This window comes from Polypterus senegalus, chromosome 3, assembly GCF_016835505.1.
Source record: "Polypterus senegalus isolate Bchr_013 chromosome 3, ASM1683550v1, whole genome shotgun sequence".
Classification (NCBI taxonomy): Eukaryota; Metazoa; Chordata; class Cladistia; order Polypteriformes; family Polypteridae; genus Polypterus; species Polypterus senegalus.
In genome coordinates, this window is record NC_053156.1 from 239901928 (window position 1) to 239928547 (window position 26620).

The 26620-nt window shown below is 37.5% G+C and overlaps 1 protein-coding gene across 1 annotated transcript in view; it reads right to left on the reverse strand.

Annotated features, from left to right (window-relative positions):
- eipr1 (EARP complex and GARP complex interacting protein 1) overlaps positions 1 to 26620 on the reverse strand; it is an 86296-nt gene that overhangs the window by 25583 nt on the left and 34093 nt on the right. Inside the window, exons 5-6 of the mRNA XM_039748839.1 lie at positions 22005 to 22104; positions 11423 to 11559 (exon numbers count right to left, since the gene is read on the reverse strand). Of these exons, the coding sequence (XP_039604773.1) occupies positions 11423 to 11559; positions 22005 to 22104 (237 nt within the window). The remainder of the gene's footprint in view (positions 1 to 11422; positions 11560 to 22004; positions 22105 to 26620) is intronic.

Below are 26620 nucleotides of genomic sequence, written 5' to 3' on the forward strand. Positions count from 1 at the left end.
CTTGCAAAATGCAGTTTAATGTGGAAAATTGCAAAGTGGTACTTGTGGGCAACAGAGAAGTCAATTATTAATGCAACATGGCAAGTATATTGTTTCAGTGAATTGAAAGACACAGCAAAAGTCACACTTGGAGTGGCATAAAACCAAAGTGATTATTGTCCTGGAGTGACCTCTGTCCAGATAAGGATTTGTGGAATGACTTTAAATGCTGCTTCTGACAAACAGTCCCTATGCAATTTGATGGAGCTTAAGCAATTTTACTAAGAAAAATGGTCCAAATTCCAGATATGCAACACTGATAGAAATCTCTCCTAAAAGTAATATTCCTGGGGGTTATGCTTATATCAGGAATGTCCAAAGCCTGGCCGCTTCCAGGATAAGTGTAAATTGGAGTACTACGACAAGCTAACTGGAAACGAACGCAGCGAAAAATTGATGCAACTGGAAGCTGTTTTAACGGCACAGCAGCGCTTTTTCACAAGAGCCCGTGAGTCAAATGAAAATGTCACAATGGTGAGCTATGAGGTGGCAACGCTGATTGCCAAGCACTGCAAACCTTTTACTGAGGGTGAATTTATTAAAGAGTGTGTGATGAATATGGTGGAGAAAATTTGTCCTGAGAAGAAGTAAGAGTTTGCCAATGTTTGCCTGGTTCGTAACACTGTGGTACGGAGAACTGAAAACGTTTAATCTGATATTAAGAGACAGTGGCAAAAGGAGTGGAGTTTGACTTTTTTTTGTTAGCCTGCGATGAAAGCACGGATGCATCTGACACTGCTCAGTTACTGATATTTTTGAGAGGAGTTTACAATGAAATGAACGTGAGTGAAGAGCTACTTGACCTCCACAGCCTTAAGGACCAACAAGAGGAACAGATTTATCTGTTTCTGTTTGTTCCACTGTAGATGACATGAAATTACCATGGAATAAAGTCACTGGGATTATTACAGATGCGCACCTGCCATGGCTGGCGAAGTGGATTATCAACCCTAGTCTGTAACAAAGTCAGCGAAGAAGAAGGCAAAGCTATACAACTCCACTATATTATTCACCAACAAGTTCTCTGTGCCAAACATCTGAAATATGATCATGTTATGAAACCAGTGATAAAGGCTATTAATTATATTCGCTCCAAACCCCTGTGCCACCGCCAGTTTCAACAGTTTCTACTTGACATCCAGGCTGAATACGGAGATGTTGTGTACCACAACAATGTAAGATGGCTCAGTCGGGAGTCTGCACTGCAGTGCTTCTACTCTCTTAGGCAGGAAATCGAGCAATTCTTGGCAAAAAAGGGACAACCGATGCCAGAACTATCTGATCCTGCTTGGCTGGCTGATTTTGGATTTTTAGTTCACATAACACGACATCTGAATGTGCTGAACACAAGCCTTCAGGGGCAAATTGCAGTGGTAAGCCAACTGTATTCACACATCAAATTCTTTGGGACCAAGCTGCTACTTTTCCAAAGGCACCTATCACAAACGCAGCCCAATACCACACATTTCCCATCGCTGCAGGAAATAATGACCAGTTTTCCACAGAACAATATCAGTGCGCAAATGAGGAGGTATGCAACAGACATCTCATCTCTAGCTGAGGAGTTTCAACAGCGCTTTCAGGATTTTGCAGCTATAGTCGGCACCAACTGCTCCCTCCTGTCAACTTTTACCGGCAGCTGGATAAAGGTATGGTTCCAAGAGATTCGAACATTTGCTAAGAAAATGCTGAGCTACATACTTGTGCGAGAAGACAGACAGACTTTTTCTTCATTTTATGTAGTCTTCAAATATGAAAGGCAGAGTGATTTTGGTAAAAACGTTTGGATTTATTTGTGTTCTGTGTGAAGAAAAGAAAAGTATGCCATTTGCAATAAAAATTTCATAAAACAGTTAATTTGCATTTACTGTTAATAGTTCAAAGAATGTCAGGCTGAATGGTCGGCCTCCACACATTTTCACCTCACCAAATCTGGCCCTCTTTGCAAAAAGTCTGGAACACCCCTGACTTATATGTATGTCATTGATTACTTTGATATGTTTAACTAATTTAGAAGAAAATCTTATTTTTTCAATTTAGAATTATACAAAGGTCTACCTGAGCGGTGTGATGAAAACCTTATTTAAATACTAGTTCACTGTTGTGACACAATAAAATGTGAAAACATCCAAGTGGAGGTATTTTATGAGATTGATTAAAGTCTAGCATAACATTCTGAGATTGTTTCATTTCTGTTTACATTGCAATCCAGCCATTCATCTAGCTAATTTTCTGAATTTTCTTTTCCACTGCATGAGTGTAGGAAACAAAAGTCTATTCTGGTAGCTTAGGATGCAAGACAGGAGAAGCCCTGTAATTTTTTTCAGTCCATGACAGGAGGACTCACCCATAGACATGACAAAAACGAAAACAAAACTTTATAAAGATGTCACACACGTGCGATTAGGAGGCAGTCAAAAAGCCTAAAGATGAGTGAAACATCACGAGATGAAGGGTTGTCACGTGGTACTTACCAAAATCTGTTCTCTCCACAGAAATGCCGTGGAAAATTAGTCACCAACATTTCCAGGTTCCAAAATCATGAATGGACATCACTTCTGACGCTCCAAAAAGACATCACTTCCGGTTTCATCAAACAACGTTGTTTTCGCTTCCTGTTGCCACGTCACCTCCTGCCAACCATTTCCTGTTCCCATAATTCATCTCTGTACATAAACGCCATTTTACTTGATAAACATTGTCAATTATTACCTCTTTGGTTTCTTTTTGATCATTTATTTGCTACTTTGTCCTCAGGACAATATATGGGGACGGTCCCCAACACTTTGTTTTGTGTGAAACGTTTTCTTTATTGGGAAATTCTCCACAACACTTAATTGCTTGGTATCCTCAGTGGCAAAATGTCTTTTAAACCTAACCCATAAATTAATTTTGCAGCAATGTGAAGTAACCAGTCACCATAAACATTATAATACATAAACATGATATTCCACATGTGTTAAGATACACTTTTTAGCTCTTTGTAGTATCTCTCTGAATTTTATGTATTTATTTTCATTTGCATTTTAATTGTTTTATATCATTTATTTGAAAGTGATTTTTATTCTTGTTTGCTGTGTAAGGTGCCTGTGATGTTGCTTGCTTTTGTGGTGTTATGTAATAACAACTTTTCACCTGCTTTCATTAAATTAAAAATGCAAAATGAAGCACTGGAGACAGTGCTACAAACAAAAGTGTGCTTCACACTCACCTCCTCTGCTCTGATTTCTGACATACAGAGAAGGAGCTGTTTCTCTCCCTCTGTGAAGAGGCAAGCTCAGAAGCAGGCCAAGTGTTAAGTACAAACAAAACAAAACAAATCATAATGTATATAGCTTGTAGACTGCAATTTTAGAGGCAAGAAGTCAGAAAGGCGCCAATCCTCTACCACAGAGACAAGACATTGGAAAGATAAAACATTTTAACATTCTGCTAAAATGTAGTAAATAAAATGACAACCATGTTGTATCTGAGCACACATTCTACACAGGGGTGATATGAGTAGGTGTTGTACTCCTGATCTATGTAAAACTTACAGCTTAGTTATATATCTTAACTTTTGAAATAATGTATTCATTTACTAATAATACAGCAATAATAAACTGAATTTTCAAGGAGCAACTAACTCACAAGTCCTCAAGTTCAGTGGTGGAAGGCCGCAATGAGCAGGGGTTTTGCTCTAATCCAAAGTCAATCCATGTTGACAACAGAACATGATATTTAAATCAATTGTCTTCATTTTATCATGTCAGGCCATTCTTCTATTGCAACTTTTTATTTTCCAAGAATAACATCCAAATGATTTCTGGGCATGAGATTCTCAAGTTTTTCCTCTTCCATTTTTTCCCCCAATATTTACCAAAACACATTCAGAACACACTTAGGTGTAAACAGAACTACGTTATATGGTAAGCTGCTGGTACTTTTATCATTTGCATTACATTGTTAATTCATATCTATATATAAAAAAGTAATTATCATGTCAGAAAATGTATGCAAAGCAAATTAATCAGACGTATTTGGGGACTTTATTGACTGTTTTGGAAGCTGAAGCATTTTTAGTTTTTGTTTATTTCACCAAAGACAGGGATATCACCTTTTTAAAAATATTTTATAACAGTAAGAATAACATATTCAGGCATAGGGTCCACAGAAATTAGTTACGTATACTGTATTAGTAGAACACATAAAATACATGGTTTTTTTTGCATTTTGCAAAATCTTTAAATGCCTTTCAGACAGCCTTGAGGTTACAATCCCTCCTAATCCATTAACAGCTGTGTTTGCTGGGCTCCCAGATGGGCTGAAAGTGGAGAAGGACAAAACAAATTGTAATTGCCTTTACTTCACAATTGGCATGCAGACTTTGGCTCAACTGGAAGAATCCTAACTCACCTATTTTAAGTCAGTGGGTAATTGGTGTTATAAAAAAATCTAATTCTCACTTAGAGGATCTGTACAAAACTTTTTCAAAAATTTGTAGGATCTAATCAATAACATTTTAGAATAAGCATTTAAATTAAGGAAGCAGATTCTCTCCCCTCTTTTTTATTCTATTTATTTTTATTCATTTATTTATTTACATATTTTTACTATTATTAAAGACGTTTTACTCTGCTCTCCTACCTCTCTTTCTCATGGGTGGGGGTTGATTTGTTTCCAACCTAGTTTTGTTAAACTTGACTTGCTTGTATCAAATGTTATTTTATTTTAATAAAATCAATAAATTGTGGAAAAGAAAAGAGTTTAAATCTATGAAGAAGTCTGCTCGAGTCTGTGTGTTAGAATACCTTGCAGTGGGTATTTGTTTTGCCATCAGGCAAACTATCGGATATGTAAACCTGGAAAACATGGAAGTTAAAATAGTCCATATTAAGGTAATATAAAAAGTAAGTTAATCAGTACTTGAGGTCACACAGAATGCTTCTCTTTTTTAAGACAGATGATTTTGAAAGTTTGCCAGTGCTATTTAAATGGAAACTTTTTAAATTTCAAAATTTTGTACGGTTAGCTCTGTTTTTAAGTAATTTCTAAGTAATTTTGTCCACAGTTTAGAACATATATGAATTAATGAATGAATAGCATTACTGCCACAATATGAAAAATCTGGCATTTTTTTTCAGAAATATAGGGAGCTTGAATCTTTTGTCCAACATGTTGAAAAAATGTATTGCTTTAATTTTGGGGTGCAGAGTTTAACAGAAAAGAGAAAGAGTCAGAAGAATATTACAGAAATTTTCTCTATAATTTTATTTTTTACCAAAATCTGAATGCTATATATGCCACAGTTTTAATTTAATAGACAATAAAAGCTTTTCTTTAAAGTTTACTATGACTAAAATGTTAAGCATGGATGGTTGGCATATTAAATAATTTTACACTCTCTTTTTGACTCTCCTACAATGTAGAATTATTCATTTGTTAAACTTTCTGCTGTGTACAAGTTTTTGTTAAATTAGAAACACTTGGATTAAAAATTCAAATTCCATTTTCTTGCAAGTCAGTATGCTAAACTGTTCTGGATTCAGCATTATCATTACTCTTTGATGTGGTTTGGCCTTTGATGTTTGTTTCTTTTTATGTCACTATAAACACAATGTTTTTTGAGAATTATTTAACTGTCAGATAGTTCATTTACATCTCAGAGGCCATCTTACTTTCAGGTAAGAAAGCAAAGAAATGATATTAAAGAGATTATTCTAGTTTGGTTAGCCATTGGACTTTTGGTGAATATCGTGAAATCCTTTGCAGTACTCAACTAGACTGATGACAAAAGGAGACAATAGTCTTCCAAATTTAGCAGTCTTTCTTTTAGAAATGAGAAACGCGAAATGCAGTTCATGGTGTATATTTAAAGTACAAAAAGCAATAAACTTACCAGATAAAGCTCTACAGAGCAACTGATCTAGTTTTCTCTCTACTTATCAGAATGATACACAAAACATCTGCTCATAGGGTTTCAGGAATCAGCAGCTTTTCTTTAAATGACAAATATTCACATATGTGGTAATTAACATAATCTATCCATTTTTGAGCTGTTCTTAAATTCAACTCAGACTTTTGATGTTAATTATGTATATGAACTTTATTAGGTATGTACTATACAAGGCCCATCTGTATACTCCACAGAGAACTGCAAAAGAGCTTTTTATAAGCAATCTTTTGTGAGTCTCTCAGTTAAAGGTCTTTTTTTCCAAGTCAAAGAGGTAGACCATTTTCTTAAACAGGGCCTAATCAAGTTGACTACAACAGTAAAAGTATAATATAGATAAAATGATAATATTTATTTCTGTGCAAATATCCTCATGATATTTAGCATTAGTCCATACCAATGTGGACAAAATTTAAAGAGCACATATGAACTGGCACACTCTTTCAACCAAATATTTATGTTGGTAACTGTCATTATGTTTACAAACTGTTTGAAAAGACCTAAAGAAAAACTACAAATCTATAAGAAGGTCTGAATATATGCTGTGTATAGATTAAACAAATCAGAAATGAATATACATAAAACTTTAATTCCAAACAGCAATGTAAATAAAACAAAAATATACTTAATATATACTTAAAACTAACAGTAACAAATAAAAATTAAAATGGAATTGCCTTAATATAAATATAAGTGTAAAATTATTTAAATATATATATATATAAACAAGAACATTAGATCTGTCTCATTCTTCAGATTTCCAGGAATTTCACAAGAGCAGCTGAAAAATGATCTTCAGCAGAAATTGCCCTGTTCGGTCTACTCTGGCACAGAGCAAACAAAACCCTCAACAGAAAAAGCAGATTTCAAATTAAATGAAGTGAAGTGAAAAGAAAAGTTACATTATTAGACCTTTTTACGGTGCTCCCAGTATAAAAAGCTAAAGAAGGATTACTATATTCCATACATAGTAAGTTATGCTTCATTCTTCACCACCAATATCTGGTATTTTTAAGTATATACTTGCCATCTGTGGAGCCAACCCGGACACAGACAGGCGAACATGTTGTTTTTCACCACCACACGTTTATTATATACACTATTTACAATTATTTTTGGTCACCCAGACCCAGAATAAAGTGCACAAACCCCAACAATCACAGTCCTGGCCACAAATGCCTTCTCGGGCCGCCTCCACTCTCCTTTCTTGCCTTGTCCTTCTTCCACCTGACTCTAGCCTTGAATGAAGGGAGACAGCCCCTTTTATCCAGTTCCCGGATGAGCCCCAGGTGTTCCCGGCCTTCCTCCCCTGCCACGCCCCAGCGCAGCAGAGGTGCCGGTTGTCCTCCCGGCAGCTCCCCGGGTGTCTCCCAAAGTCTTCCCCCCAGTACTTCCTGGTGTGGCGGAAGTGCTGGGGCAACAGGTCCCCAAGGCATTGGGGCGTCTCTTGGCGGTGACCACGGGCCCCTACAGGATAGGGCTTCCATGCCCTGTACCCGTGGCCCCCAAAGCAACCAGGAAGGCAGCCCCCACGTGGTCCCAGATGGGCGCACGCCCACTTCCGGTCTTCCAAGGCATCCCGGCCGGGTCATCGCCCCTGGCATCCACGACACTGCCCCACAGCCAGCGAAGACCACTCGGGAGGAGCGGCCCGTCCCGCAAGGGCAGCACAGCCCCGAAGCGGGTCCTACTCCTGGGTCACCCAACAGGGATAGGGGAGGAGACGCCACCTGGACACCACCAATTGGTGTCCCCCTGTGCCTCGCACAGGTTGTGGTCCCCCCCCGAGGATTCCGCGCCCCTTTGGTAGGAGCCACTCGCACCTCCGTGGCCTCCGGCAACCATGGCGGCACCCCCTCGCCAGCGTAGAGTCCTTCCTGCAGGCGGTCCGTCTCCTGAGGGCAGGTTCCCGACGAAGTGAGCCCTACTACCAGTCCGGGGTCTGGTCCTACAAGAGATAGGAAACAAGGGGCAGAACCGCTGCCTAGACACCCTCTCCCGGCGTCACCACGTGCCACGCACTGGCAGCGTTCTCCCCTCCATCCGACACCCCGGCACTTGCCTGTTCGGCACCCTCTCCGTGGGTTCCGTGTCCCTCTTGGAGAATCCATCGATGTGACCGCCCTCATTCCGTTGATCCCCGCTGACTTGAAGGTCTCCCTCTGCCCCTGCAGAGGGCGGCCAGCCTTCTGACGGGTGCATCCAGCACCACGTCCCTTCCTGTCAGAGGAATCGGCACACAGCCTCTCATTCCCCCTTCCACTCTGAGAGGCCATGACGGTTTGAGACTCCTTATTAATAAGAAAGAGCCTCTTTCCCGTCTGCTTTCCTATAGTGCGACGCGAGACCGTGGTCGACTTGGGGCGGAGGGCGCTAGGACCCGGGGCACTCAGCAGCCCGTGTCCAGGCAGCGTCCTCACAGACTCCCCCCCTCGCCGCACGCACAGCTCGTTGTGCTGCACCTATTGTCGGAGGGCTGCTTACTCGAAGCTGATCTTTGGCATCACAGCCATGTTCAGCAGACCCTCCTGCATGCTGTATGGAGTCAGCTGTACTTACCGTCTCCGCCGTACCCTTCCGGCTGGAGATTCCAGCGTCGCGCCGTCCCGTTGTCGAACGAAACGCCTTTAGCGCCTTCCTCTACAGTACCAGCACTTCAGCCTGGATGGCACGTAGCATCTGCAACAAAGACTGCTCTGCGGGCCGAAGGCAAGCCTCCGGCTTCGTCAGAGCAGCCGGCAAAGACAGGCATTCAGCCGGTGCGGAGCCTACCTGTTCGTCAGTCTCCGACGCCGACAACTTCCTGTGGGCCTCCTTCTCTGGCCCAATCGGGACTCCCCCTGCCCATGATGGACATTCCTTGGGCCCGCCTCTCTACGGTCATTGGCGAGCACACAAGACACACCGTCCAATCGCGTGCATATCAGGGGGAGGGACTTCTGGTCCGCGGCCATCTTGCTTCTGCGGCGGCGACGAGCTTGCCGGCAGCCGTGTTGTTGCCAGCGCCTCTCGAGCTGCAGCGTCTCTTCCTCCGCAGCCCTCGCGGCTGCCGCCGTGCTGTCGAAGCCCCGCAGACCGGCATGCGCCCGCCACAGACGTGGATCCGGGAGGTCCCTGCCTGTAAAAATGAAAACACGCCCGGCCCCCATAGGCCGGCTGCCACTAGGCAGGGAATTCACCTCCCCGGACTCGTCAAACCGAGGACACCTCCTCGGCGTGGCCTTTCTCGACGACATGCCGTCCCAGGCGCCTCCAGCAACGACGCGGTCCTCGGAGCCCGCTGCACTCTTGGTAGGCACGCCGCCCGCCCGCATCAGGGGAATATGGCCTTCCTGTGGACCCCTGGCGGTCCTTGGGGTTCCTTTACGTGGGTGGGGTCCTCTGCTGCGCTGGGCCGTCCACAACAATTTTGTTACTTACAGGTCCCCGCCTTGTAACAGGCGGAGCATCCTGCCGACTACGCCAGATGTGGAGCCAACCCAGACACAGACAGACGGACATGTTGTTTTTCACCACCACACGTTTATTATATACACCATTTACAATTATTTTTGGTCACTCAGACCCAGAATAAAGTGCACAAACCCCAACAATCACAGTCCTGGCCACAAATGCCTTCTTCTCAAGCCGCCTCCACTCTCCTTTCTTGCCTTGTCCTTCTTCCACCTGACTCTAGCCTCGAATGAAGGGAGAAGGCCCCTTTTTTCCAGTTCCCGGATGAGCCCCAGGTGTTCCCGGCATTCCTCCCTTGGCCACGCCCAGCGTGCGGAAGTGCCGGCTGTTCTCCGGCAGCTCCCCGGGTGTCTCCCAAAGTCTTCCCCCCACATGGTCCCAGATGGGCGCACGCCCACTTCCGGTCTTCCAAGGCATCCCGGCCGTGTCATCGCCCCTGGCATCCAAGACACATCATATGGTCTGTTTTAAATTCACAGTAATAAAAAGTACACTATTTGTATTTAGCAAAAAGAAGTTGCAATGAACACTAAAAAGGAGGCGTACTGTATTTACTGTACTTATACATACTGTACACATTATAAGAATGCAAGATTTAAAATAAAAAACAGCCCTTTTGAATTATTATTTTCAATCCACAGTAGTCTCAGAATTTTTATCGAGCTATGCAAAGTTGCTCTATTATTAATGCATATAACAATCCATGCCAAGACTTGAGGATACCTTTATATAAAGCATAGGGATAGCTTGAAGCTGAGTGTGATGCAGTTTGGACAAAATTAGTATCTTCAAATTTGAACTTATAGTCTTTTACCAAAAAAGTGTCTTGCTTTTTACAGGTAAATGGCAAGCAGTTGTCCCAAGCGGATAAGTTCAAGTACACAGAGTTTTATTCGGGACTAAGTGAGAGAAGAAGCTGACCAGCACATTAGGATAGCAATCAGAATTTTATTTCACTTGTACAAGTCCAGCTCCCATCCTAAAATTTCCTGAAATGCCCATTCTGACTTGGTCTTCCTCTAAAACACTGAGATGACTGAACAGCCTCAAAAAAACAACCACCAGCCCCCATAGTCTCAGAAAAATCAAGCGAAATTAAGCATTACTAACAAATTAATCAAAACATTTATCAGGATAAAGAACTCACAGAAAGGGCATTCTGGACAACTACAAGGTACTAAGCACTGCCTGCTCCAAAAAAATTAACAGTAAGTAATAAACCAAACAGAACAGTAAAACATGTAAACAATAACACTGAAACATGCAGCATTTTACTCCACTTGTCACTTTTGAAACAAAGATAAAAGAAAAGTAAGAGACTCAAATGGAGTCATGATGTTGAGAGCAGGCTAGTGTTTGGGTCTTCTACTGCCGTGCCCAAATTATTTAATCCCTTTATAATTCTGCAAAACTATTTTTGAGCTAATTGTTCTACTTAAGGTTTATTAAAATGGAAAAAACATTGCAAAAGGAGTCATGATGACTCCAGCTAAAAAGGCCTACACGTTTTCCCTGAATTTGCAATGGTTGTATTTATACTGCTCTTCAAAAAGAAGAATTTGCCAAAGACACTGGCCTCTCTTTAATTAATACACGTTAAATTACTAGCCCAGTTTTTGGCACAATTACTTTGTGCATTCAGATCAAATACATTGAATTGTATATTTAATTAAATTGTGTTTAACCTCTGATTATACAAGAAGGCCTTTGAACATTGTAGATTCATCCTGTGGCAGAAACCCTGCAGCAATTTTATCACATAAAGAAAATGCTTTTCGATGTTAAAGCTGGCTACATGGGTCAAGTATCATAGGTTAACTAGCTTCCTTATAAAAATGCTGTATTAAAACTGATTATAGTTCATAATGTCAAGTTGAATGCAAAAGACTAGCTCCTAAAAATATTGTTAGTAAGTATACCAACCTATAAGTATCTGCTTAAAGCTGCAAAAATATGACTTGAGATCAAGTGACTATTAATGTCAAAATCCTAACTTACCTCATGCTCCTTATGTCCCAGCCTCGGATTGCTGTGTCATTAGCTGTTGCTATCTGCGTGCAATTGTGATGGGGACTCCATCGACCAGATGTGAACTTCAGCTGCCCCTTTCCTTCAAGTGTTGTGGAACTAGAAATCTACATTGAAAACATTTTTAAGATTCAAAATAAGTCAAAATCACATAATGAAAATGTTCAGATATTACAAGTTTTATCCCACAGGGCATTGCTGAGCTGGTAGTTTATCTGACTGGACTAAACGAGCAAAACAATTGCAAATAAAGTGCTTTCCCTTTAGGGCTGCATTAGTCTGTAAGTGAAATATGCTGGAAAATTACTAGTTTGCTCTTTCATGCTTAATATACTGTACTGTATTGAATAGTTTAGTACTGCAGTAGTGCCTGCCAGATGCATTGTATTTGGGCTCAGGTGCCAGGTCAGGCTGCTAGATTTAACTATCTGCTTGTTATATTTGAATCTTTTCAGATGGTAAGCATGTATTTTTACTTCCACTACTATACATCAAGCAAGAAATGTTGATATGAGTCCAAACACACTTACTAGTTACAATTTTCCAAGAATGGAGATCTCTAACTAAATATTAAAAAAGTTGTACCTAAAGTCCATCAATAAGTTAATTTTTCCCCACATACAGCAACATTCAATAACCTAGAATGGCAAAGTGAAAACAGAATTTCAAGCTTGCAAATTTATTAAAAATAATTTAAACAAAAAAAAAATTAAAAAATGGAAGCATCATTATGACAAAAGTATTCAGACCCTTTTCTGTGTACTTAGCTGAAGCATCTATAGCAGCAATTTAAGCCTGGAGTCTTCTTGGATTTGATATGAGAAGCTTCACACACCTGGATATAAGGATTTTCTGATATTCTTCGTTGTAGATCATCTCAAGCTCTGTTAGGTTGAATGGTGACCATTGGTGGACAGTTATTTTCAGGTCTGTCCAGAGGTGTAGGATTGAATATGGACTCTGGCTGGGCAAGTGCAAAACACTGTAACAGAGTTATCACTAAACCACTCCTGTGTTGTCTGTTTTCTGCTTGGGGTCATTGTCCTTTTGAAAGGTGAACCTTCAGCCTAGTCTGAGGCCCAGAGTACTCTGGATTAGGTTTTCATTAAAGATACAGTGTCTCTGTACTTTACTCTGTTCAACCTTCCCTCAACCATGATCGATGGGAATGATGGCAGTAATGGTTGTCTTTCTGGAAGTTTCCACACAGGTTCTCTGGAGCTCAATCAGAGTGTCCATCACAGTTCATCATTATCATGGCCTTTCTCCCATAATTGCTTAGTTTGGTGAGGTGGTTTGCACTAGGAAGAGTTGTGGTTGTCCCAAATTTCTTGCATTTAAGAATTATGAAGGCTATGGTACTCTTCGGAACTTTCAATGCTGCAGGAATCTTTGTAGACTTCACCAAATCTGTAGCCTTCTGCCAACATCTGTGTTCATATAATTATGTCTCTAAGCACTTCAGACAATTCCTTTAAACTCATGGCTTGGTTATTGCTGATATACATTTTCAACTGTGGGACCTTATACAGAATAGTGTGTGCCTTTCCTAGTCATGTGCAATCAATTAAATTGATCAAAATTGAAAACATGTCAATGATGATCAGTAGAATGGGATGCACCTAAACCACATTTCAAATGTCTGAATATTTGTGTCAGTGTTATATTTCAATTTATTACTTTTAATAAATTTGTAAAAAAAAATCCAAAATCATGTTTTAAGTTTTTCATTTTGGAGTTTTAATGTTGCTTGATGTAAGTAAAAAAATAATTAATTTTACTAACTTTTTTACACAAAAGAACGCTCTCCTAAATTTAATTCAATCCAAAATGTACTTTCGAGACTAGAACTCATAATGAGTCCAGAAAATAAATTTGAAAAAAGACCATTCAGTTATCAAGTTCATTTGGCTAGTTCACTGCCAAGCTGTTGCAAACTTTTAGCCGGACACTTTTTAAAAATTGTCAAGGCTTTCGCTTCAACTATATGACTTATACATTTCAGCCAGACTTTCTAACTTCCACCTTAAATGCAACTGTCTTTAATTTCCACATGTGTCCTTGAGTACATGATTCATTATTTAACTGAGAGAATTCTGATGGATTGATTTTAGCAATGCCTTTGAGCCGGATTAGGTAATTTAAAAACACTTCTCTGCATTGTGTATTTTAGACATATATGGTAGAAAATAACTTCAGAAATAGAAGTGTGTTCAACTAGCAAATCAGAAAATAAAAATTAAACAACAGAAGTGAGCTCAAGAAGGACCTAATTCAATGGACATTTTTAGTGGTGAATACAGAAATTATTCTGGAAAAAATTCACCACACTTAACAAAAAATTCTCAAACCTGCTTAATCCAAACCAAAATGTCAGAAGGGCTGAAACTGAACAAGGCAGGAACCAATACTAAATAAATTATTATCATTTAAACATAAATTTCTGAGTGTAAAAAGATTGTGTCATTATGAAGTCAAAATAGTATCAAGTATAATTTTATGCCTTTGTCCATTTTTGGATTCTATTCTTATAAAACATTATTTTATTGTTGCTACCTGAAACATGTGGAAGAAAAATTAGACTTAAGAGTCACATAGTCGTTTAGGATAAAGTATTTTGATATGCTTTCCATATTAAAATATAGCTGTCAGAAACCTGTTCAAGCATCTCAGTAAACCAGATAAAGTCCACATAAACAACAAATTGTACTGAAAGATGACTAGAAGGTGACTAAGACGTCAGCAGATGTCCTGGGGACAACCAGAATGGAAAGTTGTTGCATTCACAGAAATTCCAAGGGTGCTGGTTCAACCCAAAGGGTGTATGAAGAACCAGAAAATAATAACAACAACATTTATTTATATAGCACATTTTCATACAAATGGTGTAGCTCAAAGTGCTTTACAAGATGAAGAAAGAAAAGTTTATAAAAAAATAAGATTAGGCAATACTAAGTAACAAAGAGTAAAGTAAGGTCTGATGGCCAGGAGGTCAGAAAAATCAAAACTACAAAAACAAAACTGCAGAGTGCTGGAAAAAAAAAAAAAAATCAGCAGGGGTTCCAAGTCAACGAGACAGTCCAGCACCCACTGGGCATTCTACCTACCATAAATGATCTAAATCAGTCCTCATGGTTTTCAGGCTTCACGTGAAAGAATTTAATGATGAATAAAAAAGAGTATTATTTTAGTATTTAAGAAATTTACATGTAAACCAATGAACCAACCAGAGTAAAATGTATGCATTGATTGACGTAAATTCAATAGTTTATAAAATGAACCTCTATCCTTTGTTTCTCCAATCATTCTGACCATGCTGTAACAGACTGCTGTGAAGGATGCTCCCTTTAAGGCATTTGCCGATAAGTACTTATATGATGCAATAAGCAACTTTCTTCTGCCTGATTATTGACTCAATGGGTTTTATCAGACTTGTCTTAGTAGAAGATACGTTTCTTTCTCTAATTAATATGTTTGATTCTGTGTTTGATATGTTTGATAACATTCTTGTTACCTCTAACACAGTTTTGGCGTCATTGGGTGGGAGGTCCTTTTCCTCTGGTGAGGAACATTCTACAGACTGGCCATCTCGTTCCCATTTATGCCCGGAGGATGAGACCGTCGAACATGAATGATAGGAGAAAAACTTGCTCTTCTGAGATTAAGTTAGTTTGTTTGACTCCAAGTCGTTAGCATAGGCATGTTTTGTGCCTAGAGTTAGGGTTAGTTTTAGTGTAATTAGGATAGAGATGGGTACCAATGGCTTGATTAGTTCGCTAGCAGCGCTAAGAATAGGTCACCTAAAAGAAAGAGTAAAAAGGTATCAGTAAACAAAAAAGTTATGAAATAGCTAGGTGAAAATTCTGTTTTGAAATAGGAATTGGTCATTAAAATAGTGAACTGCAGGACGGTGAGGAATAGGATTTTTAGTGTAGGTCCCTATAGGACAGGAATCGAGTTTTTTAGTGAAAGACACTTCACACGCATAGTGAGATCTGTCGGATGGGCTATAGGATGATGCAAGCCATGTATATGTGCGAATAGGTTACAACCAGCAGGACCTTTAAGACAGTGAAACCTGTGGGACCTGTAGGACGGGCCCTAAGACGGTGCAAGCCCACAGGTAAAATGATTGTAGTTGTAGTAAAAACAGGAACAGGAGAAAAGTAAAGAACAATAAATTTAATCAAAGGAGTAAAACAGTAACTTAGCAATTTACATAGATTGGTAACTATAGAAATGCTTGCGAAATTGGTATGTACAGAAGCAGATAACTAGCTTTTTCTCCAATAACTTCCATAACTCTATACGAATAGTGCCTGTTCATGCATTAGCTGAACAGTAATAATTAATGGAGATGGACAAGCCTTTCTCCTGTCTGATTACTGACTGAAAGGTTTTATCAAATTTGTCCTCTTAGAGGATACGTTTCTTTTTTTAATTAAGATGTTGATTTCTACCACAAACATCATTTTGTTTTTCCATGGGTGATTAAATGATTTTTATAATGTCTATACATGGTTGCTGGTTACTTGACTCATCATGGGACCCACACCTCATGATTCAGTCACAATAAAAAATGGTAGCACGTTAGTCTCATCATCTGAGTTTTGGATTCCTTATAAAACTACTCCTTTCTTTAGCTACTACTTTCTTAGCACTGAGGAAGCAAAAATGTGTTTCCAACTTGCACTTACAAACTCATGCAATCCTATATGACTGTCTCTCTAATGCAAATACATTAATATGCCTTAGTTTTCCTATCAGTTTTCATTCTTGTTACCTCTGTGAATGCCAGCTTCCTTCCTCGTCACTTCAAAAAGACAAATTCATTAATATTTTATAAGATGTGACACTGAAATGTACTAATGCATAAATTTTAAACAGTTTTATGTACATCAAACCAGAAGAACATAAGCAAAACTAACCACAGGAGAATAAAATACTGGCAACACTTTAGTTTAGTACTAGCAAAAATTCATCTATAACTCAAGATAGTTATGCAGTACCTTAATTGGATATACCTAAATCTTTAACATTTGATTGTGGAGTGGTGTGGGTGTTTGTGTGTGTATTTGATTTTAGAGGCATAATACACGCTAAGACGACATGATTTATCAATGACTAAGCTTGGATTTTTGGGGGAGATTGCCAGTACACGCAAACAGACAGCCAATATGCACTGAACACTGCTGGTATACAACTGCTAAAAACTTACTGTCAGTACTTCTGAAGCTCTACTCAAAAATGTTAGTAAACGATCCCTGTGTAGTATGGCATTTGACTTGATGGTAAAATTATTTGATCCAGCTCTGACCATTTTAAACTGAAGTTATTTTAGTAGGTTAAACTGCAGGGATAAACAACCACTTTACTGATGCTTTGTGAATGTTATTAAGGCCAAAAGAAACCTTTGTTAATATCTTGTTACATAACAGTATACGACTAATAGATGCATTTTTTCCAGTATCTAAAGTGGTATCTAAATATTTAGTCCTTAACAACAAAACAGATGTTGAGGCACAAATGTTGTATTTCCAATATATTCCCTTAACATCTCCTGGACTTGATAGGTAGGAAACTTATACAAGTGGATAGAAACTGCTGCAGAGGCAATGATAGACCATAGCCTATTGTGAATTAGTGAAGCAACAGGTATATTACTGACGAAAAAAACTTTTGAACATGAATAAATCCACTTTTAGCAAAGAAAATTCCCTTTTTTATAAAAAATAGCATATTTAAAACTATTATATAAATCCATTATACAGTGTTAACATGTGGGTTAGACTTTGAAGAGTACAAATTCTAATTGCCATGCAAAGAAGATTAAGCACATGCTAAATAACACATTTTTAAACCATTATTAAACATTTGTTTATGATCCAGCAAAATAAGGATCTGGGATATTTTACAATACCTAATAAAACCACTTGTACTAATTTAGTATTTTATAGCATCTTGTATGAAATTTGCAAGCTATCATTATTATCATCTTAATCTTACATTATTAAATGCAGACTTACTTGTAAAGATAAAAATGTCCATGCACTGTATGCACAAAAACTTAGTGGCATTGTGCAGTTTGCAAGACAATTAGATGTTTTACTATTTAAAATACAAAGCATGCACTTGACCTTAAGACAGTGATGCAGGTGGTTTTACTGACAAAAAATGTGCAAAAATGAGAAAATATGGATAAAACACATTTTACATATTAAAATGAAGATTCTCTTACATAGTTAACTTTATGTCCCACAATAAAATAAATATTTTATTTATTAGAAATATCATTATTATATACATTTTATTTAATTATTTTCTTTAAAGAGGTGAATTTGATTTATTTTGTAACTTAAACAAAAAAATTCTTTGTGTCATAGCATTACTACCATATTTTGTTACAGTATGGTTTTCCTTTAAATGTCAGTAGTTACCAGAAATTTTTGACAGCCACCATGTCTTCTATGGCTCAGGCAGGCATAAGGCACCATGAGCAAATTTTAGATATAACAGAATATTAAACCTTTGGAGCACAACTGCAGTTTTTTATTCTTTTTATTATAAGAATTGGATAATGGATGCATGGATGTGTTAATAGGAGATTATAATAATATTAAATAGCTTTAATAAAAAATGACAAGTATTAATTTATTTTTCATATAAACAATAAATATAGTGACCATTCCTAAAGAGAAAAAATGTATTATTTGGCTGAATAAAACAATTCAAAATATGACACCTATTCCAGCAATCATTGGGTGCAAGGCAGAAAGAACACCTGGACAGGACACCATAATTAGATCATGTTGTATGCCTTACTTTTGTCAACTATTGTAGTTGCCTGTTTGAGCAGAGGTCTTTCTCTTATAAAACAAACTGTTCAAATATGCCTAATAAGTGTTTATAAATGATGTCTTTCATTACATTCAGTACAATTGGTAAGATTCAATCAGATTCGGGGGGTTTAGTTACTCTTCAGCATATCGAGGGCTTGAATCGCATTTGAGTTTCCTGTTTTAACTTTTGCATGGGGCATTCCTGTTGTTTCTTCCTTTACAAACACTTGGGTGAAATATGTGTTCAGTTCATTTCGTATTTTCTTCTCATTTTTATTAATTTCTTCTTTTGGGTCCTTGTTTGTTCTTAAAGTACTGTTTTTTAAAATCCTGTTTTATTTATTTTATTTTTGTGCAGCAGTACTAAAAATATTCCCTGCTGTTTGTTTTGGCTTCACTAGTAATTTTGTTTGATTTCTCCTGAGTTTTTGATCTCTTGCTGTAGTATTCCTCCGAGTCAGAATTATTTTGCTGTTTTCTAATTATCTTGTACAGTGATCTTTTCTGTTTTGCCTATTTAACAATGGTCTTATTTACCATTTTGGTACATTTTTTTGTCTTTTTCTTAGTTTCAGAAAATGCATATTTTAAACCTGGATCAGAGGGTCTCTGAAGTGACACCATTTATCTTTTATAGCTGCAGAGTTTTTACTTTTCCATTCTGTGTTTAGATACCTCCTCATCCCCATGAAGTCTGCTTTTCATAAATTATACATTTTTGTTTTAATGATTTTTATGTTTTTAAAGATGATCTTAAATTTTACCATGTTGTGATCACTGTTGCTTAAAGTATCAATAACTTCAATTTTTGTTACTCTTGTGGAGGATGGCCGGCTGTTTATCCCGGTCAATACCCCCAAGCCGCCAGGTGGAGCCCTCCTTGCAGAATGGAGGTCCCCAGAAGACCAGCAGGGCATCATGGACAATGGAGTTTTTATGCACCACCCTGCTGGATGCCATGGGGGCCACGAGAGGGAGCTGCAGGGAGGACCGAAGAGTTCTTCGTGCCCTATGACCCGGAAGTTCGTCATAGGAAAAGCGACGGGCTTCCGGGGTGAGAAAAAGCATTGTTTACCCTGACTCGGAAAGAATAAGGACTTATGGACTGTTGGATTGGGAACACTTCTGGGTCGGGGGATATAAAAGGACTGTGGGAGCTCCCAGACAGCGAGCTGAGTTGGGAGGCAGGGTGGCTAAGCGTCTGGGAGTGGAGGATTGGTTTATTGTATTTTTGTGATTTATTATTGGAGAATTGTGGAGAGGAGCGTGCTTTGTGCACATAATTATTATAATAAATAATTATTTGGACTTTTATCTGGTGTCTGACGTGTGGTCCGAGGGTACAAGGGTGCGAGAAAGCACTTAATCTGTCACACTCTGTACTTCTGAAAGATGAGATCTTGGCAGGTGTTATCACTTGTTGGACTTGAAACAAACTGGGTGAGAAAACAAACTTTTGCCATGGGGGCTTCCCAATCAATTTTTGGAAAGTTAAAAATCACCCATCCTCTTTCTTGCACATATGTCTTATTTGATTAAATAATATGCTATTGCCTGAAATATGAGAATATGGTGCCCCTTAGCAAACTCCAGTAACCAAGTTTATGGTTTTCTTCCTAACTAGCTTAACCCATGGTGATTCCAATGATTTCCCTTTTCCCATCTTGAATTCAAGGGCCTGAATATTATTTTTCACACATAGCACCACACGTCCTTTTTTCCATTCTTGTCTATCTCTCCTGAAGTACGTATAGCCACTAATATCATATTCCTCTCCATCAGTCTTGTTTAGTCACATCTCTGTAATTTCTACAATATTATAGTTCCAAGTCAATACTGTCATTTCTAGTTCATACATTTTCTTTCTAACGTCTCAAGCATTAAGGAATAAACATTTTAAATGAATAGAGGTACTTACTGCCTTTTTGGACAACTATACTTTAGGCTTGCCTGGGTGCTTTTTTTATATCTGCCTTAGTTTTCCCAACACACAATCTAGTTTAAATGTTTATACACTTCCCAGAAGTTTCTAGTTCCTATGATATTTGTCCCTTTCTCTTGTGAATGTATTCCATTTTGTGGGTAAGGGAAATGTTTATAGTGAAAGGCATTTCAATGGCTGAGAAAAATAAGAACTTCAGTTTGCACCATGCCTTCATCTATGCATTATGATTGAACAGGAAGCATTTCTTTATACAATGGGTCCTTTTAGCTTAGACAAACTATCCGGTTGCTGGCCATTTAATCTATACCATGTAGTTTCCTGGATCACTTAGAAATTATGTAAAAAAAATTTCACAGTGAATGTTAACCTCTCATTTGTAAACTTTAACATATTTTCATTTAATTTTCTGTTTAATTCATAATATGCTGTTACTACTCTAAACAGATGTAATCTTTTTACGATGGGGCAAACAATTCTATTCTTTCTTTCAGTGTCCATCAAGTCTGCATGTCTGGGTGACCAATAAGTATAAACTCTGTTTAATAACTCATTGACCACATGTTTCATGATTACTTTTAATACTTGCTGTTTTTTAATAAACCAGTTTGCTAGAGTGATCACTATGGAAGGCACCTTAGACGCTGATTCTTCTAACATGATACTTAGACTTTTAGATCCTGCAGAGTTAACTGCTGTACCGCCATACAACCCTTAAAACATTATTTGCAATTGAAAATAATTTACAAGTCTAGCTCCTGTATGAGGCAGCATGGTGGTGCAGTGGTAGTGCTGCTGCCTCACAGTAAGGAGAACTGGGTTTGCTTCCCGGGTCCTCAATGCATGGAGTTTGAATATTCTCTCCGTGTCTTTGTGGGTTTTCTCCGGGTGGTCTGGTTTCCTCCCACAGTCCAAAGACAAGCAGTTTAGGTGCATTGGTGATCTTAAATTGTACCTAGCGTGTGCTTGGTGTGCCCTGCGGTGAGCTGGTGCCCTTCCCAGAGTTTTGTCCTGCCTTGCACCCTGTGCTGGCTGGGATTGGCTCCAGCAGACCCCTATGACTCTGTGTTAGGATATAGCGGGTTGGAAAATGACTGGCTCATGTACCATACACAGAAATGCTATCTATTTGACGGACTTAATGTGACCAAAAACTCTAATGTCTAAATGAATAAAAATAGGTATTATCTTCTGCTTATTATATCAAATAAAATAACATGATCAAATATGGATATTAAAATGTAGAATGTCTGTAAAATAAAATGTATTATTATAATTAATATTAAATATTATTATATATATTATTATATATTATTAATATATTATATTATATTATATTAATTATTATTATATTATATTATTATTAATTAATATTAATATAATGCCCATCTCAATTTGATTCAATACTTTGCATGTTTCCTACCCTGCTAACAAAAGGCATCATGTCTGAGTTTATAAGGATGCACTGACCATCTGATGATTCGTACTGTATTTCTGATCTATGCAGCTCTCAGTGGTGATGCCTTCTTAGCTAAATACATCAATTCTGTGAGAGTAGCTTTAAGCCAAAAAATCTGGAAAATTTCTGAATGTAATCTAAACCAGAATCTATTTTACTTGTCATTTCTCTTTATTTTTTTGGGGAGAACCTATTTTACAAACATCAAAATTTTACTGAAAAACTGGTAAACTAAAACAGATCATAGAGTCTCTATTGAAAATATGACACCAGTATTAGCAAGGTATCAAATAATTGGATCACTCGTCTTACCACAGCTTTAGTGGTGCTCTCCTTCAAGTCCCACAGCAGAAGGTAATTATCAGCCAGAGAAATCAACTTTTTCCCATCACTCATCGGCTCCCAGAGAACACTGTAACATATTTCAAGGTTCAGTACCCAGCAATTTAAGTCTGCCATCTCTAATCAATATGCTTTCTATTGTGTGTCATACATTTTTTTTCATTAAACAAATCAACAATGTAATAAACATTGGTTTTTAAATTGGGCTAAAGAGCGGTAGTTCCAGAAAAAAAGCCTTAGAACTAAATACAACTAAACCGGACAACTGCATAAATGACCCATACTTGTATACTACATAATAATATTCTTCAAAAACATATAAACAGGACATTTTAGTATAATTAGACTTTTGTAAAGTTGTACTATTATGTAATTGTAATGTACCAGAAGCATCAACAGAAAGGAGGCAGAAAAGTTAATGTTTACTTAGACAGTGGTTCTCAAGTTCAGGCCAGGTGCACTCAGGTATATTAAGGTTTTTCTTCCAACCAGTTTCACAAATCAATGAGTCACTCTTACTTCTAATTTAGTTATGTGGCATTATAATATTATGTCTTCTCTTATTTTGCATTTAGAAAAAAGCACTAGTATGACATTAACATTTAGATGAAATTCAGAAATTCTTATTTTTCGCATTGTTTTAAATGCTTGACTTTTTTATACTATGTGTGGATGCTCCACCCCTCAGTGCATATGATTTGTATATTCTATGTAATGGAGACTTTTAAATAAGCAGGGCTTTGGCACATGGCACAAAACCCCATGGGACAAAAATGAAAACTACATTTCAATGAGCAGAAAAAACCTTTTCATCATTTTTTAACTGTGAACAGAGTGGGAAAAAGCCACACATGAACTGTGGAAATTTGAAGCAACATGCATTTATCCACTGTACATTTTTTCCATGTTCTTTTGCTTTGTTACCTTCTACCAGCTGTATCTGGCTTAAAACTCAGCACATTGTGTTTGGCAAACATCAAGTCAAAACTGCTTTGCACATCTGATTCACTATATGCAAATTCAGACTTACCAAAAAAGAATATCCCATAAGTTGCCTTTCTCACAGCAAAACCACATCCATAGACTTATGGAAGTTAAAAAATAAATAGTTCTTTATTGTAAGTTATTAAAAAGGTAGCCAATAAACACTTGTAAAAACAAACACTATAAACATCAATTGTAAGAATCAGTATTTATAAAGATTTATATTAGATGTTTGTACTTTCTGATGTTAATTCAGGTAGCACAAAGTAAGAGATGTAATCCATTTGCACATATATAATGTTCATTTTAAGACATCCTAGTGTGTTTTTATAGGAAGGAATTTTTATTGGAAACACCTTCACCCATCAACTCAAACAGTCAATAGGGATGTTAATAACAAACCAAATTTTTTAACTTGCACATAACACTCACTAAGTCAAAGGCACACAATATATGAAATATAAGAATATAAGAAATTTTTTTCTTAAGAATTATCACAAACATAATATGTACCCCAGTCAGTCATATGTGTTAAGATCTTAGTTCTCTGGTCTGAAAAAATGACTTTTCCTAATTATTTATTATGTACAATAAATCATTCAGATTATTGTTGTTTATTGTTTTGTTGGTGACGTCGTTATGGCACCATTTTGGGATTTGCCTCTTGCTCTTCGCTATATTGTTGTTATCATATACAGTATGCTTGTTGTTCATGTCTCACACATGCACATGGGAGGCAGCTGATGGGCTTATGTAACTGTAATTATATGTAGCCGGACCAGGGAGCGGTGATGCACACTAATGTCTTCCCTCTTTACTGTTCTGCAGACCCTTCAAAGGATTTCTCACCTGACCTCACTTCTGGTTCCAATCCTGACCTCACTTCCGATTCTTGTCCCGACATGACTTCCAGTTCCAGACCTCCAAACGCAACCCTTCCTGCCAACCCGCTATATAACTGCCATATTGTCTCATATTCCTCAGTTTTGTTTTGGGCTCAGTCTGTTAAGAATACTTGGTTTGCTGTTTTTCCTTATTTTTCAAGTATATGGGATGAATACCCCAAACCTTCATCTTGTATCTTGTGATTCTTTCTAAATTGTTCAGGGGCGGATCTACTATGAAACTAATGACGCTTAAGCTTTAGGGCCACTAATCCTGGAGTGACCCCAGAAGAGACTTTAGTCCACAATGCTTAAAAATTTTATTTTCTACTGTAAGAGAAGAGTTTTTTTTTAAATAATAATATTAATAACATAGTGAAATTCTATACAAAGTAATAGTTAAAAATTAAAACGTTATTAGAGTATTATGTAGGATAGTCATAAACAAAGAAAATTCAAATTCAGGATGTTTCATTCTAAATATATTTCATATAAAATAACTAAAAATAATCTACAACACTTAATATCTATGACAGAAATTAAAATAATTTTTAAAATTATTTATCTTACGCTAACCATAATTGAAAAAATGAAAGCATATTTCGTTGCTTGCAGACATTCTAAAGGACAACATTTCAATACCTTGTTATTTACACAAATAATCTTAAGAAAACCTTAAAATATACTATACATATAATACTATTACAATAAATAATAACAATTTTACTTGCACAGAATTAAAATACAGATAATAAAGATATCTTCTTTGGTAGATAGAAACAGTAGATGCTGTGTCGTAACAAAAAACAGGAGCTGTTGAAAAGACGAATAACATTAGCATTATGATTGCCTTTTCAATGTGTTAGCACTCTTGACAGCGATCTAGATATTTTTTTCAATAAAGTGTTCATAACGATACAATATTTTTGTTACTCATTCTCAAAAATAAATGTTATATTTAGAAAAGTAAGGTAACTAATAAAGGTGAGACAGTGTTACATTAGCTAAATCCTATTGTTTTTTTAGTGATCTGTCGTAGAACAATCCCACTGAAGAAGATGTTCACATGTTACCTGGACCATGTTGCTGGTTGCAAAGGGGTCCTCACAACAGTTCAAGTTTCAAGGCCTCAAAAATGAACGTCCGCTGTTGCTAGACACACATTTCAATGGCAACTCTGTGTGTGACAGTATAAATGCAGACAATATTTAAGAAGGTTTTGTGGTATTGCTAACATTCAAGCTTCTGGTCATTTTAAAATCAACTACTTGAGAATTCTAATTGTTTATGAAAAAGGGGCTTTAGGCAGTCAGGACTTAAAATATTGCAGGTTAAAACACGTAGTTAATCTGTCATTGCATTCACTGACAATAGTTTCTTTGACTTTCAGGTTTAGATCCACTTGCTATTTAACAACTATTGTTTTGTTTACACCCTTCTGGTATCTTCATTACTAAGCACACTTTAAAGTGAGTTATTTGAGACATGCATTTCTGTTTGCTCACAACAAAAACTTAAGACCATTAAAACTGAGTGTTCCTTAAATGAAGCATGTCTTTGCAGAAATACAACAACTGCAGAAAAAGACCACAAAGAGTTTGGAATTGTTGGTGTTACTGTCAGTCTAGACTAGGGTTTTTCAACCAGTGTGCTGCGGCATAGTGCTGTGCCTTGAGAGCTTCCCAAGTGTACTGTGGAAATAAAAGTGTAGTAAACCTGGGTCTAAACCCGAAAGGAACAAGCTCCTCAGGTGGTTGAGACCTGTCAGAGGAGGACAACAACAACAACAACAACATTTATTTATATAGCACATTTTCATACAAACAGTAGCTCAAAGTGCTTTTACATATTAAAGAATAGAAAAATGAAAGACACAATTATAAAACAAAATAAATCAACATTAACATCGAATAAGAGTAAGGTTCAATGGCCAGGGGGGACAGAAAAACAAAAAAACTCCAGACGGCTGGAGAAAAAATAAAAAAATACCGAAGGGACAGCACAGAACTGCCAGCACTAAACTGGCGTAAAATCAACTCCATGATCACTATGTTGCAGTCACAGCACTTCGGATGTGTCTCCTGGCTGCTAGAGTCCATCTGGCTGGGTGTGTAGTTGACAGTCACATGGTCGGTGGATAGTGGGCATTCAATTTGCCACTGAGGCAGAGAGAGGTGGGCAAAAGGACGAAGCAAATAAAGGTGTGCCCAAAGTGCTCGCGAAGTGCTGTGTCTGCAAGGTCTGATCTCGGATCTGCTTTTTTAACGGCTTCTCTGTTAGTCCTGTTCCATTGAGCAGTTGAGCACATTTATGAGTTATAATGTTTTGTGGCTAGTAGAATAGTGGTGTGGCTTGAGATAATTTAGGTTACAAAAAGTGCGCCACCACAAAAACAGTTTGATAAACACTGGAAAACCAAATAAAAACAAAGACTGTATTAAGCATTTTCTTTTCATCTTTGATCAATATCTTCTCGCATATATAACAGAAATGTCTAAAATCGCAATTATAATTTCTTCATTATTTAATATGCCCCTATAACGGACACCAGCCCTTTATGTAACTAACTATCTATATTGTTGTAATTCATATTTTTTATAAAACAATTTCATGCCATATTTAATCATCCTGAATGAAAAAGTTTGCAAAAAAATCATCTTTTGAGCTGTACATATAGAAACAAGTTTACTGGGGATTATACCATCATTTTTAAAACCT